The 17,749-nt window shown below is 34.7% G+C and overlaps 1 protein-coding gene across 1 annotated transcript in view; it reads left to right on the forward strand.

Moving 5' to 3' along the window:
• Positions 1-17,749, forward strand: part of sdcbp2 (syndecan binding protein (syntenin) 2) — a 67,931-nt gene that overhangs the window by 4,267 nt on the left and 45,915 nt on the right. Inside the window, exon 2 of the mRNA XM_061924895.1 lies at positions 16,453-16,504. Within this exon, the coding sequence (XP_061780879.1) occupies positions 16,454-16,504 (51 nt within the window). The 5' untranslated portion in view covers position 16,453. The remainder of the gene's footprint in view (positions 1-16,452; positions 16,505-17,749) is intronic.

Below are 17,749 nucleotides of genomic sequence, written 5' to 3' on the forward strand. Positions count from 1 at the left end.
ATTTCCCAACATTCTTTTATAGTTTATGTCACTTTTAAAATATTTCATTAACAGTCTTGAACATTTCCTAACATTCTTTAATACTTTCTGTCATTTAAAAAAAAAATGAATGAAATGTTCCATTACAGTGTTGAACATTTCCTAACTTTCTCTTATATTTTCTGTCATTTTTTCAATGTCTAACAGTCTCTAACATTTCCCAACATTCTTTTATAGTTTCTGTCGCTTTTTAAATATTGTATTAACAGTCTTGAACATTTCCTAACATTCTTTAATACTTTGTCATTAAAAAATAGGAATAAAATGTTCCATAACAGTGTTGAACATTTCCTAACATTCTCTTATATTTTCTGTCATTTCTGTCACTTTTTAAATATTTTATTAACAGTCTTTAAAATTTCATTAATTTATTTTTAAATAAAGAAATATAATGTTCCATAACAGTCTTGAACATTTCCTAACATTCTCTTATATTTTCTGTCATTTTTACAATGTCTAACAGTCTCTAACATTTCCTAACATTCTTTTATAGTTTCTGTCACTTTTTAAATATTTTATTAACAGTCTTTAACATATCCTTAATTTATTTTATATTTTCTGTCATTTTTATATAGAGAAATATAATGTTCCATAACAGTGTTGAACATTTCCTAACATTCTCATATATTTTCTGTCACTTTTTAAATATTTTATTAACAGTCTTTAACATTTCCTTAATTTATTTTTAAATAATGAAATATAATGTTCCATAACAGTGTTGAACATTTCCTAACTTTCTCTTATATTTTCTGTCATTTTTACAATGTCTAACAGTCTCTAACATTTCCCAACATTCTTTTATAGTTTATGTCACTTTTAAAATATTTCATTAACAGTCTTGAACATTTCCTAACATTCTTTAATACTTTCTGTCATTTAAAAAAAAAAGGAATAAAATGTTCCATAACAGTCTTGAACATTTCCTAACATTCTCTTATATTTTCTGTCATTTTTACATTTTCTAAGAGTCTCTAACATTTCCCAACATTCTTTTATAGTTTATGTCACTTTTAAAATATTTCATTAACAGTCTTGAACATTTCCTAACATTCTTTAATACTTTCTGTCATTTAAAAAAAAAATGAATGAAATGTTCCATTACAGTCTTGAACATTTCCTGACATTCTCTTATATTTTCTGTCATTTTTACATTTCCCAACATTCTTTTATAGTTTATGTCACTTTTAAAATATTTCATTAACAGTCTTGAACATTTCCTAACATTCTTTAATACTTTCTGTCATTTAAAAAAAAAAGGAATAAAATGTTCCATAACAGTGTTGAACATTTCCTAACATTCTCTTATATTTTCTGTCATTTTTACATTTTCTAACAGTCTCTAACATTTCCCAACATTCTTTTATAGTTTATGTCACTTTTAAAATATTTCATTAACAGTCTTGAACATTTCCTAACATTCTTTAATACTTTCTGTCATTAAAAAAAAAGGAATATAATGTCCCATAACAGTGTTGAACATTTCCTAACTTTCTCTTATATTTTCTGTCATTTTTTCAATGTCTAACAGTCTCTAACATTTCCCAACATTCTTTTATAGTTTATGTCACTTTTAAAATATTTCATTAACAGTCTTGAACATTTCCTAACATTCTTTAATACTTTCTGTCATTTAAAAAAAAAAGGAATAAAATGTTCCATAACAGTCTTGAACATTTCCTAACATTCTCTTATATTTTCTGTCATTTTTACATTTTCTAAGAGTCTCTAACATTTCCCAACATTCTTTTATAGTTTATGTCACTTTTAAAATATTTCATTAACAGTCTTGAACATTTCCTAACATTCTTTAATACTTTCTGTCATTTAAAAAAAAAATGAATGAAATGTTCCATTACAGTCTTGAACATTTCCTGACATTCTCTTATATTTTCTGTCATTTTTACATTTCCCAACATTCTTTTATAGTTTATGTCACTTTTAAAATATTTCATTAACAGTCTTGAACATTTCCTAACATTCTTTAATACTTTCTGTCATTTAAAAAAAAAAGGAATAAAATGTTCCATAACAGTCTTGAACATTTCCTAACATTCTCTTATATTTTCTGTCATTTTTACATTTTCTAAGAGTCTCTAACATTTCCCAACATTCTTTTATAGTTTATGTCACTTTTAAAATATTTCATTAACAGTCTTGAACATTTCCTAACATTCTTTAATACTTTCTGTCATTTAAAAAAAAAATGAATGAAATGTTCCATTACAGTCTTGAACATTTCCTAACATTCTCTTATATTTTCTGTCATTTTTACATTTCCCAACATTCTTTTATAGTTTATGTCACTTTTAAAATATTTCATTAACAGTCTTGAACATTTCCTAACATTCTTTAATACATTCTGTCATTAAAAAAAAATGAATAAAATGTTCCATAACAGTGTTGAACATTTCCTAACATTCTCTTATATTTTCTGTCACTTTTTAAATATTTTATTAACAGTCTTTAACATATCCTTAATTTATTTTATATTTTCTGTCATTTTTAAATAAATAAATATAATGTTCCATAACAGTCTTGAACATTTCCTAACATTCTCTTATATTTTCTGTCATTTTCTAACAGTCTCTAACATTTCCCAACCTTTTTTTTATAGTTTATGTCACTTTTAAAATATTTCATTAACAGTCTTGAACATTTCCTAACATTCTCTTATTTTTTCTGTCATTTTTACATTTCCCAACATTCTTTTATAGTTTATGTCACTTTTAAAATATTTAATTAACAGTCTTGAACATTTCCTAACATTCTTTAATACTTTCTGTCATTAAAAAAAAAAAAGGAATAAAATGTTCCATAACAGTGTTGAACATTTCCTAACATTCTCTTATATTTTCTGTCATTTTTACATTTTCTAACAGTCTCTAACATTTCCCAACATTCTTTTATAGTTTATATCACTTTTAAAATATTTCATTACCAGTCTTGAACATTTCCTAACGTTCTTTAAAACTTTCTGTCATTAAAAAAAAAAAAAGAATAAAATGTTCCATAACAGTGTTGAACATTTCCTAACATTCTCTTATATTTTCTGTCACTTTTTAAATATTTTATTAACAGTCTTTAACATATCCTTAATTTATTTTATATTTTCTGTCATTTTTAAATAAAGAAATATAATGTTCCATAACAGTCTTGAACATTTCCTAACATTCTCTTATATTTTCTGTCATTTTTACATTTTCTAACAGTCTCTAACATTTCTCAACATTCTTTTATAGTTTATGTCACTTTTAAAATATTTCATTAACAGTCTTGAACATTTCCTAACATTCTTTAATACTTTATGTCATTTAAAAAAAAAGAAGAATAAAATGTTCCATAACAGTGTTGAACATTTCCTAACATTCTCTTGTTTTTTCTGTAATTTTTACATTTTCTAACAGTCTCTAACATTTCCCAACATTCTTTTATAGTTTGTCACTTTTAAAATATTTCATTAACAGTCTTGAACATTTCCTAACATTCTTTAATACTTTCTGTCATTTAAAAAAAAAAAGAATAAAATGTTCCATAACAGTGTTGAACATTTCCTAACATTCTCTTATATTTTCTGTCACTTTTAAAATATTTTATTAACAGTCTTTAACATATCCTTAATTTATTTTATATTTTCTGTCATTTTTAAATAAAGAAATATAATGTTCCATAACAGCCTTGAACATTTCCTAACATTCTCTTATATTTTCTGTCATTTTTACATTTTCTAACAGTCTCTAACATTTCCCAACATTCTTTTATAATTTATGTCACTTTTAAAATATTTCATTAACAGTCTTGAACATTTCCTAACATTCTTTAATACTTTCTGTCATTAAAAAAAAAAAAGGAATAAAATGTTCCATAACAATGTTGAACATTTCCTAGCATTCTCTTATATTTTCTGTCACTTTTTAAATATTTTATTAACAGTCTTTAACATTTCCTTAATTTATTTTTACATAAAGAAATATAATGTTCCATAACAGTCTTGAACATTTCCTAACATTCTCTTATATTTTCTGTCATTTTTACAATGTCTAACAGTCTCTAACATTTCCTAACATTCTTTTATAGTTTGTCTCTTTTAAAATATTTCATTAACAGTCTTGAACATTTCCTAACATTCTTGTAATTTGAAAAAAAAAGTTCTATAGCAGTATTTAACATTTTCTAACATTCTCTTAAACTTTCTGTCAGTTTTTAGATATTTTCTACAAAAGTTTTACTATTTCCTAATATTTTTTAAATGTTGTGTTATTTTTAAAAAACATTTTTAACAGTCTTTAACATTCTTTTATATTTTCTGATTACGGTAAAACAAAACAAAATGTTTCTAACAGTCTAACATTTCCTTGCATGTATTTACATTTTCTGTCATTTCTAAAGTATTTTCCTCAAGTCTTTAACATTCCAGAACATTCTTGTATATTTTCTGTCATTTAAAAAAATATTTTCTATAACTGTTTTACCATTTCCTAACATTCTTTTAATTTTCTGTTCTTTTTTAAACATTTTCCGACAGCCTTTAACATTTCATTCTTTGACAATCTTTTCCAGCATTATTTAACACCTTTCAACATACTTCAAGATTCAAAAACGACCAGAAAAAGGATTTATATTATTAATTATAATAATTATCACAACTTATTTTCCCAGTAACGTCTGTCTCTAAGAAGCGTGTAAAATCGTGCTAAATGCCAACATTTCCAAGTCGTTACTTGTATTTTATTTTCCTCCTCACTTGTTCAAACTGCTGCCAAGAAGCACAACGACATTCATCCTCTTTCCTTTTCTTTTACTCACACTAAACAAAGGTGGAACTTTAAAAATAAATATGATTGATTGGCAACAATAAATGGTCCCTAGTTTGTGAATGTTGTCTGCGATGAGGTGGCGACTTGTCCAGGGTGTACACCGCCTTCTGCCCGAATGCAGCTGAGATAGGCTCCAGCACCCCCCGCCACCCCAAAAGGGACAAGCGGTAGAAAATGGATGGATGATGACAACCACAGAAGACTGCGTTGATACTGCAGGCCAAAGTGGACCAAATCGGATTTTTTTTCCAGCTGACTGTTTACTCTGCAAACCGAATGTGATCTTTAATCAGACTCCAATATAAACGCACACAGGCCCCGATGTGGCCCCGACGTCACTTGCATGCACAAAAGAAAGTTGATCTGCCGAAATGAGCAATCTCTCGTAAATGAAGAGTTGACTTGTGGTTAGAGTGTCCGCCCTGAGATAGGTAGGTCGTGAGTAGAGATGTCCGATAATGGCTTTTTTGCCGATATTGTCCAACTCTTAATTACCGATTCCGATATCAACTGATACCGATATATACAGTCGTGGAATTAACACATTATTATGCCTAATTTTGTTGTGATGCCCCGCTGGATGCATTAAACAATGTAACAAGGTTTTCCAAAATAAATAAACTCAAGTTATGGGAAAGAATTGCCAACATGGCACTGCCATATTTATTATTGAAGTCACAAAGTGCATTATTTTTCTTAACATGCCTCAAAACAGCAGCTTTTAATTTGGGACATGCTCTCCCTGAGAGAGCATGAGGAGGTTTAGGTGGGCGGGGTTAAGTGGGGGTGTATATTATAGTGTCCCGGAAGAGTTAGTGCTGCAAGGGCTTCTGGGTATTTGTTCTGTTGTGTTATGGTGCGGATGTTCTCCCGAAATGTGTTTGTCATTCTTGATTGGTGTGGGTTCACAGTGTGGCACATATTTGTAACAGTGTTAAAGTTGTTTATACGGCCACCCTCAGTGTGACCTGTATGGCTGTTGACCAAGTCTGCCTTGCATTCACTTGTGTGTGTGAAAAGCCGTAGATATTATGTGATTGGGCCGGCACGCAAAGGCAGTGCCTTTAAGGTTTGTTAGCGCTCTGTACTTCTCCCTACGTCCGTGTACACAGCTGCGTTTTAAAAAGTCATACATTTTATTTTTTGAAACCGATACCGATAATTTCCGATATTACATTTTAAAGCATTTATCGGCCGATAATATCGGCAGTCCCATGTTATCGGACATCTCTAGTCGTGAGTTCAAACCCCCCGGCCGAGTCATACCAAAGGCTATAAAAATGGGACCCGTTACCTCCCTCACTCAGCACCAAGGGTTGGAATTGGGGGTTAAATCGCCAAACAAAAAAATTATTCCCGAGCGTGGCTGCTGCTCACTGCTCCCCTAACCTCCCAGGGGGTGAACAAGGGCATGGGTGAACACACCACACAATCATTGGTACTTTAACTTTTTTTAAACAAGTAAGTGATCATTAAAACCACCACAGTCAACCACTGTGTGCCGTGGGAGATGATGTCATTTCACCTAATTGGGTTAAAAATATTTTTTGCAAACCAGTAATTATAGTCTGCAAATGTGCCGTTGTTTAGTGTCAGTGCTGTCTAGAGCTCAGCAGAGTGGCCGTGTAATACTCTTCCATATCAGTAGGTGGCAGCAGGCAGCCAATTGCTTTGTAGATGTCGGGAACATGGTTTGTCGTGATCGCAATATGCGGGAGGCAGTGTGCAGGTAAAAAGGTCTATAACACTTAAACCAAAAATAAACAAAAGGTGAGTGTCGCTAAGAAAAGGCATTGAAGCTTAGGGATGGCTATGCAAAACGAAACTAAAACTGAACTGGCTGCAAAGTAAACAAAAACAGAATGCTGGACGACAGCAAAGACTTACTGTGGAGCAAAGACGGCGTCCACAATGTACAGCCGAACATGACATGACAATCAACAATGTCACCACAAAGAAGGATAGCGTCTGCACAACTTAAATAGCCTTGATTGCTAAAACAAAGCAGGTGTGGAGAATAGCGTTCAAGGAAGACATGAAACTGCTACAGAAGAATACCAACAAAAGAGGAAAAGCCACCAAAATAGGAGCGCAAGACAAGAACTAAAACACTACACACAAGAAAACAGCAAACAACTCTAAATAAGATTGGAGCTCGTTTACCAGTAAGTGATGATGTCATGGTTGGTAAAATACTTCATCTATGTATCGCTAGTGTGCATAGGGCGGTTTTAACGGGAGCGAGTGATTCATACGTTGAAGTGCAAAGTAAACAGTATGTTGTCTTCAGACAGGGCCCTTTGTGTCGGCCAACACAACTACTGTGCTGTCTGGAGTGTGAGATGTTGCACTGATGATGTCTTTGTGGTCACAATGATGCACTTCTTGTAGAGACCACTCAAGGCACTTTTTATAGCGTGACAAATGTTGACATAAATCTGAGCAGGTTTGTTTACACAATATGTCAAAAGGTCTTAAACCGTACACCACCTCCCAGTCGTCTTGCCAATCAGCAACAATATTATAGAACGATATACAAACCCCGTTTCCATATGAGTTGGGAAATTGTGTTAGATGTAAATATAAACGGAATACAATGATTTGCAAATCCTTTTCAACCCATATTCAATTGAATACACTACAAAGACAATGTATTTGATGTTCAAACTCATACATTTTAGACATCAGTGTGTAAAGGATATCACCACATGGGCTCAGGAACACTTCAGAAACCCACTGTCAGTAACTACAGTTGGTCACTACATCTGTAAGTGCAAGTTAAAACTCTCCTATGCAAGGCGAAAACCGTTTATCAACAACACCCAGAAACGCCGTCGGCTTCGCTGGGCCTGAGCTCATCTAAGATGGACTGATACAAAGTGGAAAAGTGTTCTGTGGTCTGACGAGTCCACATTTCAAATTGTTTTTGGAAACTGTGGACGTCGTGTCCTCCGGACCAAAGAGGAAAAGAACCATCCGGATTGTTATAGGCGCAAAGTTGAAAAGCCAGCATCTGTGATGGTATGGGGGTGTATTAGTGCCCAAGACATGGGTAACTTACACATCTGTGAAGGCGCCATTAATGCTGAAAGGTACATACAGGTTTTGGAGCAACATATGTTGCCATCCAAGCAACGTTACCATGGACGCCCCTGCTTATTTCAGCAAGACAATGCCAAGCCACGTGTTACATCAACGTGGCTTCATAGTAAAAGAGTGAGGGTACTAGACTGGCCTGCCTGTAGTCCAGACCTGTCTCCCATTGAAAATGTGTGGCGGATTATGAAGCCTAAAATAGCACAACGGAGACCCCCGGACTGTTGAACAACTTAAGCTGTACATCAAGCAAGAATGGGAAAGAATTCCACCTGAGAAGCTTAAAAAATGTGTCTCCTCAGTTCCCAAACGTTTACTGAGTGTTGTTAAAAGGAAAAGCCATGTAACACAGTGGTGAACATGCCCTTTCCCAACTACTTTGGCACGTGTTGCAGCCATGAAATTCTAAGTTAATTATTATTTGCCAAAAAAAAAAAGTTTATGAGTTTGAACATCAAATATGTTGTCTTTGTAGTGCATTCAACTGAATATGGGTTGAAAATGATTTGCAAATCATTGTATTCCGTTTATATTTACATCTAACACAATTTCCCAACTCATATGGAAACGGGGTTTGTAGATATTTACACGGCGATGTGTGTGTTGGTACTACATCTGTACTACTATAAAAGCAACACACTGACTTCTCTAAATAACTTAACTTTCTTTATTCCTCCAGTCCAAACTTGTGTGTGTGTGTGTGTGTGTGTGTGTGTGTGTGTGTGTGTGTGTGTGTGTGTGTGTGTGTGTGTGTGTGTGTGTGTGTGTGTGTGTGTGTGTGTGTGTGTGTGTGTGTGAGACACATCTTGTGATTGTGACGTTATGATAATGAGGACTTGTTCGCAACGCTTCCCTTTTTTTAATGTTTTTATTATCATCTGTGCCTCTTTATGCTTTTGTAACACCAAGAAGACACACAAGTATATGTTCTATGATCTATAGTTACTATAAATGCATGTTTTAGAATAGAATAGAATTGAAAGTACTTTATTGATCCCTGGGGGAAATTCAGCACCACAGTTCGCTCACAATAGACAATAAACACTTACCGTAGGTATTTTTTTACATGTGAATAATATAAATACAGTCTATTATACAGCATTATTCACATGTGAATGATTTAAATACAGTCTATTATACAGAATTATTAACATGTGAATAATATAAATACAGTCTATTGTACAGCATTATTCACATGTGAATTATATAAATACAGTCTATTATACAGCGTTATTCACGTGAATAATATAAATACAGTCTATTATACAGCATTATTCACATGTGAATAATATAAATACAGTCTATTATACAGCATTATTCACATGTGTATAATATAAATACAGTCTATTATACAGCATTATTCACATGTGAATTATATAAATACAGTCTATTATACAGCATTATTCACATGTGAATTATATAAATACAGTCTATTATACAGCATTATTCACATGTGAATGATATAAATACAGTCTATTATACAGTATTATTCACATGTGAATGATATAAATACAGTCTATTATACAGCATTATTCACATGTGAATAATATAAATACAGTCTATTATACAGCATTATTCACATGTGAATAATATAAATACAGTCTATTGTACAGCATTATTCACGTGAATGATATAAATACAGTCTATTATACAGCATTATTCACATGTGAATAATATAAATACAGTCTATTATACAGCATTATTAACATGTGAATAATATAAATACAGTCTATTGTACAGCATTATTCACATGTGAATTATATAAATACAGTCTATTATACAGCGTTATTCACATGTGAATAACATAAATACAGTCCATTATACAGCATTATTCACATGTGAATGATATAAATACAGTCTATTATACAGCGTTATTCACATGTGAATAATATAAATACAGTCTATTATACAGCATTATTCACATGTGAATGATATAAATACAGTCTATTATACAGCGTTATTCACATGTGAATAATATAAATACAGTCTATTATACAGCATTAATAACATGTGAATAATATAAATACAGTCTATTGTACAGCATTATTCACATGTGAATAATATAAATACAGTCTATATTTTCTATATTTCCCTCATCCATCCATCCATTTTCTACCGTTTGTCCCTCTCGGGGTGACAGGGGGTGCTGCAGCTCCCTCATTTTGGTACATATTGTCTCATAGGAGATAATATACATAAATAATCTGCTCCGGGGTCAAACTGTCCCTATAAAACCTGTATTAACTGTGTGGGCATTGTTTTTATTTAACATTCTCAGCTGTCAAGTGTAAAAATAAGTGAATCACTGTCATATACCAATAAATAGAACTAAAACAAAGTAATGTATTATCATTCTTAACTGTAATACAAGACGACTACTACAAGTAAAACTACTTGCCATTTGTAGAGAGGTAAGGAAGGTGTTTGCGGAACAATACATTCACCGAGCGATGTTTTCCAAGTGCAATGGATAGTGTTGCGCAGTATGTAGTAAGTGTATTTATAAGTATTTTATATGTAAAAAAATAAAATATGCTTTTTTCTGTGGTTATCATCAGTCTTTTGCATGGCCGGTGTTCAAATAAAAAAACAACCTTTGATGCTCACTGAGCTGAAAAGTCCCATTGGATTTGCTGAAGTCTCATGAGACTTTGCATGGGAGGAAACGTTGACTGACCTGTTTAGCTAAAGTAGCATTTTGATTGGTTGAAATGTATTTTGACCATGTCTACAGTATCAATATGATATATCAAATATTTTAAACATATTTTCAATGTGTTCTAAATACAATTCAATAAATTCACGACGTTTTATCATAATTCTTCTTCTTTGTACTTTGTAAACACTTTTAGTTTGAACAGCTTCGTAAACTGGATCATATTAATATGGTGTTGGATTTCTTTACTCAATCCATTCCATAATTGAATTCCATATACTGATATGCTGAAGGTTTTAAGTGTTGTACGTGCATACGAATGTTTTAAGTTAGATTTTTCTGTAAGGTTATATTTGAGAAGAATTGTTGTACATTCTTGGCTAGCAGGTTATAGTGTGCTTTTGCAAATGCACCAACCAAATCATTGAATTCCAATATCCTGCATTTAATAAATAAAGTGTTTGTATGTTCTCTATATCCAACATTGTGTATTATTCTAACTTTGATTGATTGATTGAAACTTGTATTAGTAGATTACTCAGTGAAGTACATATTCCGTACAATTGCCCACTAAATGGTAACACCCAAATAAGTTTTTCAACTTGTTTAAGTCGTGGTCCACTTAAATTGATTCATGATACAGATATATACTACCGTAATACAGTCATCACACAAGATAATCATCAGAGTATATACATTGAATTACAAACCCCGTTTCCATATGAGTTGGGAAATTGTGTTAGATGTAAATATAAACGGAATACAATGATTTGCAAATCCTTTTCAACCCATATTCAATTGAATGCACTACAAAGACAAGATATTTGATGTTCAAACTCATAAACTTAATTTTTTTTTTGCAAATAATAATTAACTTAGAGTGTCATGGCTGCAACACGTGCCAAAGTAGTTGGGAAAGGGCATGTTCACCACTGTGTTACATGGCCTTTCCTTTTAACAACACTCAGTAAACGTTTGGGAACTGAGGAGACACATTTTTTAAGCTTCTCAGGTGGAATTCTTTCCCATTCTTGCTTGATGTACAGCTTAAGTTGTTCAACAGTCCGGGGGTCTCCGTTGTGGTATTTTAGGCTTCATAATGCGCCACACATGTTCAATGGGAGACAGGTCTGGACTACAGGCAGGCCAGTCTAGTACCCGCACTCTTTTACTATGAAGCCACATTGATGTAACACGTGGGTTGGCATTGTCTTGCTGAAATAAGCAGGGTCGTCCATGGTAACGTTGCTTGGATGGCAACCTATGTTGCTCCAAAACCTGTGTGTACCTTTCAGCATTAATGGCGCCTTCACAGATGTGTAAGTTACCACTAATACACCCCCATACCATCACAGATGCTGGCTTTTCAACTTTGCGCCTATAACAATCCGGATGGTTCTTTTCCTCTTTGGTCCGGAGGACACGACGTCCACAGTTTCCAAAAACAATTTGAAATGTGGACTCGTCAGACCACAGAACACTTTTCTAATTTGTATCAGTCCATCTTAGATGAGCTCAGGCCCAGCGAAACTGACGGCGTTTCTGGGTGTTGTTGATAAACGGTTTTTGCCTTGCATAGGAGAGTTTTGACTTGCACTTAAAGATGTAGCGACCAACTGTAGTTACTGACAGTGGGTTTCTGAAGTGTTCCTGAGCCCATGTGGTGATATCCTTTCCACACCGATGTCGCTTGTTGATGCAGTACAGCCTGAGGGATTGAAGCTGACAGGCTTAGCTGCTTACGTGCAGTGATTTCTCCAGATTCTCTGAACCCTTTGATGATATTACGGACCGTAGATGGTGAAATCCCTAAATTCCTTGCAATGGCTGGTTGAGAAAGGTTTTTCTTAAACTGTTCAACAATTTGCTCACGCATTTGTTGACAAAGTGGTGACCCTCGCCCCATCCTTGTTTGTGAATGACTGAGCATTTCATGGAATCTACTTTTATACCCAATCATGGCACCCACCTGTTCCCAATTTGCCTGTTCACCTGTGGGATGTTCCAAATAAGTGTTTGATGAGCATTCCTTAACTTTATCAGTATTTATTGCCACCTTTCCCAACTTCTTTGTCACTTGTTGCTGGCGTCAAATTCTAAAGTTAATGATTATTTGCAAAAAAGAAAAAATGTTTATCAGTTTGAACATCAAATATGTTGTCTTTGTAGCATATTCAACTGAATATGGGTTGAAAATGATTTGCAAATCATTGTATTCCGTTTATATTTACATCTAACACAATTTCCCAACTCATATGGAAACGGGGTTTGTATTTACATTATTTACAATCCGGGGTGTGGGATGTGGAGGGGCATCAGTTCATCTTATGGACGAAACACTGTACAAAACCTAAAACCAGTGAAGTCGGCACATTGTGTAAATGGTAAATAAAAACAGAATACAATGATTTGTGAATCCTTTTCAACCTATATTCAATTGAATAGACTGCAAAGACAAGATACTTAACGTTCAAACTAGTAAATGTTGTTATTTTTTGAAAATATTAGCTCATTTGGAATTTGATGCCAGCAAGGTGTTTAAAAAAGCTGGCACAAGTGGCAATAAAGACTGAGACAGTTGCGGAATGCTCATCAAACACTTATTTGGAACATCCCACAGGTGAACAGGCTAATTGGGAACAGGTGGGTGCCATGATTGGGTATAAAAGCAGCTTCCATGGAATGCTCAGTCATTCACAAACAAGGATTGGGGCGAGGGTCACCACTTTGTCAACAAATGCGTGAGCAAATTGTCCAACAGTTTGGTCCGCCGGACCAAAAAGGAAAAGAACCATCCGGATTGTTCTAGGCGCAAAGTTCAAAAGCCTGCATCTGTGATAGTATGGGGGTGTATTAGTGCAGTGTTTTTCAACCTTTTTTGAGCCAAGGCACATTTTTTTTCATAAAAAAAATACGGAGGCACACCACCAGCAGAAAAGGTTAAAAAATTGAACTCCACCAGGTTGCCTTATTTTGAGTTTGTTGTTGTTTCCTGTGTGTATTGCTTTAGTTCCTGTTTTGCGCTGTTATTTTGGTGACCCTTCCTGTTTTGTTGGTGTTCTCCTCTCGCAGCTTCACACCTTCCTTTGAGCGCTATTGCCCGCCCCTGCTTTGTTTTCGCAATCAAGACTATTTAAGTTGTGCGTACGCTATCCTTCTTTGAGGGGACATTGTTGATTGTCATGTCATGTACGGGATGTGCTTTGTGGACCCCGTCTTTGCTCCACGCGCTGTAAGTTTTTGCTGTCGTCCAGCATTCTGTTTTTGTTGGCTTTGTAGCCAGTTCAGTTTTACTTTTGTTTTACATAGCCACCCCTATGCTTCAGTACCTTTTCCTAGCGGGACTTGCCTTTTGTTGATTTTTGATTTAAGCGTTACATACCTTTTTACCTGCACGCTGTCTCCCACTGTGCTCTGCCTATTGGGATCACGACAAACCATCCTCGACTCGTTCCGACTTCTACAAAGCAATGAACTACCTGCTGCCACCTACTGATATGGAGTATTACATGGCTACCCTGCCGAGCTCTACACAGCACAGTCACTAGACAACGGCACATTATTATGATTATTGATTTGCAAAAAATATTTTTTGGACCAATTAGGTGAAGTTGCATAATTTCCCACGGCACACCAGGCAATATATCACGGCACACAGTGGTTGAAAATCACTGTATTGGTGGCCAAGGCATGGGTAACTTACATATCTATTAATGCTGAAAGGTACATACAGGTTTTGGAGCAACATATGTTGCCATCCAAGCAAGGTGTATTTCATGGACGCCCCTGCTTATTTCAGCAAGACAATGCCAAGCCACATTCTGCACGTGTTACAACAGCGTGGCTTCGTAGTAAAAGAGTGCGGGTACGAGACTGGCCTGCCTGTAGTCCAGACCTGTCTCCCATTGAAAATGTGTGGCGGTCTATGAAGCCTAAAATACCACAACAGAGACCCCGGACTGTTGAACAACTCAAGCTGTACATCAAACAAGAATGGGAAAGAATTCCACCTGAAAAGCTTCAAAAACGTGTCTCCTCAGTTCCCAAACGTTTACGGAGTGTTGTTAAAAGGAAAGGCCATGTAACACAGTGGTAAAAATGCCCCTGTGATAACTTTTTCGCAATGTGTTGTTGTATCGAGATATATATCAACAAAAAAAGGCCATATTGCCCAGCCCTAGTTGGGACATTAAATATCTTGTCTTTGCAGTCTATTCAATTGAATATAGTTTGAAAAGGATTTGCAAATCATTGTATTCTGTCTTTATTTACCATTTACACACCGTGCCAACTTCACTGCTTTTGGGCTTTGTATGACGAAATAAAACACACAATTTGCATGCATGAAGAAGTGCTCATGTACACTTCCATTTCCAGCATGTCTCAACCTGTACTGTTGTTTTCCTGTCAGCCAGCCAGCTGACTTTCACTTCCGCTTCTCTGCACACAGACATCTTCTTGTTTTTTTGTTCCTGCTGGCTTTCTACTTCTCCATGAGTGACACACGTAGATGCTGCTAAGCTAACACACGACCAATGTTTTCAGATGTGGCCACGCCCATTATGTAAATCTCACCTCATTTATATCCACTCACGATTATCTTGTAACATTTATGTAATGTGGACTTTGACGTGCACTCTTATAACATCACTTTTTCCATTCATGCTATTAAGCACTTCATGTATGATAAGGAAACAATAATTTGACTTTTTTTCCACATGGATTATTATTTTTTTTATATTAGTTTTATATTCATAAGTATTTTCTTTGTGAATTGCATTAATGTATGTCAAATTTAGGGTTGAGAATTTAATATCACATTAACATTATTATTGTGGTATATTTGAATGTGCTCAAAATTATAAACACACTGAAGTATTTTGACATGATTTTTTAATACTTAAAATAAATAGACACCCAATAGAAAACCCACTCAATTGCATATTCTGTGTTTCTTATGCTTTACTGATAGTGTTTTAATCTTAATGTTTTATCTGTTTTAATGGCTAAGCTCTTACTGTTTTAAATATTGATTTGTACTGCAGCACTTAGTTTTATTTAAATGAAAGTTGCGTAATAAATAAAATCTATTAACATTACTTAATATTTTTGGCGGGCATTGTATTTATGGTGTGATAATGTTTTATTTTTTTTAATTTTTTTTAATTATTCTTCGGTCAATGGTCAACAAAATAAACAAACAGTTGTACATTCATAGATTGAAAATAAAAATGTTGCAGACCGAAAGGGTTTAGGCTGAAGTTGAACACTTATAGCGCCTAACCCTATAAACAATGTCAAGTACAAGATGAACTTCCGAAAATTATGAAATGTCTTTTGTACAACATATTATAAATACACATTATACACAATATGAACACTGTTCAATTATAAACACAGTAAAGGCATGTGAAATATCCTTGTACGCGTGTTAAACCTTTGTACCAATTTATATACTATATACAAACAATTATACTTCCATTATTATTTATATCCCATATTTAGTATTTTAATTAACATTGATCATAGTATTAACTACTGCGTTGATTCAAGAGTGATATATTTTTTCAAGACATTGGTCTTAAAGTGTTTTTTAAATGTGTGAATGGAACTGGAACATTTTAAGGGATCATCCAAGCTGTTCCACAGTTGAACCCCCCTGACAGAAACACATCTACTTTTTAAGCTTGTTCTTATCTTAGCTTTCTGGAAGACAGCTGAACCTCTGAGGTCATAGGGATTCTCTCTGGGTTTGAACCTCTCCTGTAGACACCGAGGCAGCATGTGGTTATGAGATTTGTACGTCACTTGTGACATCCTGTTCCTTCTGTCCTCTCCCCGCTACAGGATGTCTCTGTACCCGTCTCTGGAGGACATGAAGGTGGACAAGGTGATGAGGGTAAGAAGTGCTTTGAAGAGAAAGTGTGCTGAAAATTTTCCAACGACAATAAAGCCGTGCAGAACCGTCTCCCAACGATGAGTTGTCTCCAGCAGAAGGGTCAATGTCACGGGCAGCGGCTCGCAATGCGGCGCTAATGTGAATAATGTGGTGCCAACACGAGGTTAAAGCACACTAAGTGTTTTGTTTTTTTCTCCCAATAGATCCTCTTGTTGACTCAAGCTTCCCGACAACGCCCGTCTCTTTATGTCCATGCACATTTCACTCATGCACGTAGCGAATGTGGGACTTCACTCAGTGCTTTACGCTAGTAATAATTTTCGCACATTAAAATAACAACAAAAGCTGTAGAAGTATTACAAACCCTGTTTCCATATGAGTTGGGAAATTGTGTTAGATGTAAATATAAACGGAATACAATGATTTGAAAATCATTTTCAACCCATATTCAGTTGAATATGCTACAAAGACAACCTATTTGATGTTCAAACTGATAAACATTTTTTTTTTGCAAATAATCATTAACTTTAGAATTTGATGCCAGCAACACGTGACAAAGAAGTTGGGAAAGGTTGTTAGGATAGAGTTCAAGGGTGGACCCTGGGATGCAGAGAATGGAGGCAAGGGACGCGATAACAAAATGAAAATATTTAATAAGTCCAAAATGGTAACTAAGGGTGATGGGGCAAAAGTGCACACCATGGCAAATATAACAAAAGTAGTCTCTTTCAGAGGTTGGCGGAGCAAAGGTCAGGACGCACACAGCGTGGCAAAAACTAGTCCTCTCAAAACAAGGTGGCTAGGAAAACAAAAACACAACGAGGTCAATATTACAGAAATATGCGAAGGCAACATACCAGGGAAGCAGAATCAAGGTAGCACATGTCAGAGCGGAGTTCAGGAACAATAACCGGCGGGGACCAGCTGGTGGAGACACGCTTAAATGCTACCAGGAAGTGATTAGCAGCAGGTGTGCCTCGTTGGGGACAAAAGACTGTGGAAGAAACTGAAAAAACCAATAGAGAAGGCAGGGAGAAGACAACAAACATAACAAAGGTGGCAATAAATACTGATAAAGTTGAGGAATGCTCATCAAACACTTATTTGGAACATCCCACAGGTGAACAGGCAAATTGGGAACAGGTGGGTGCCATGATTGGGTATAAAAGTAGATTCCATGAAATGCTCAGTCATTCACAAACAAGGATGGGGCGAGGGTCACCACTTTGTCAACAAATGAGTGAG

This window comes from Nerophis lumbriciformis, linkage group LG01 (genome assembly GCF_033978685.3).
Source record: "Nerophis lumbriciformis linkage group LG01, RoL_Nlum_v2.1, whole genome shotgun sequence".
NCBI classification, from domain to species: domain Eukaryota; kingdom Metazoa; phylum Chordata; class Actinopteri; order Syngnathiformes; family Syngnathidae; genus Nerophis; species Nerophis lumbriciformis.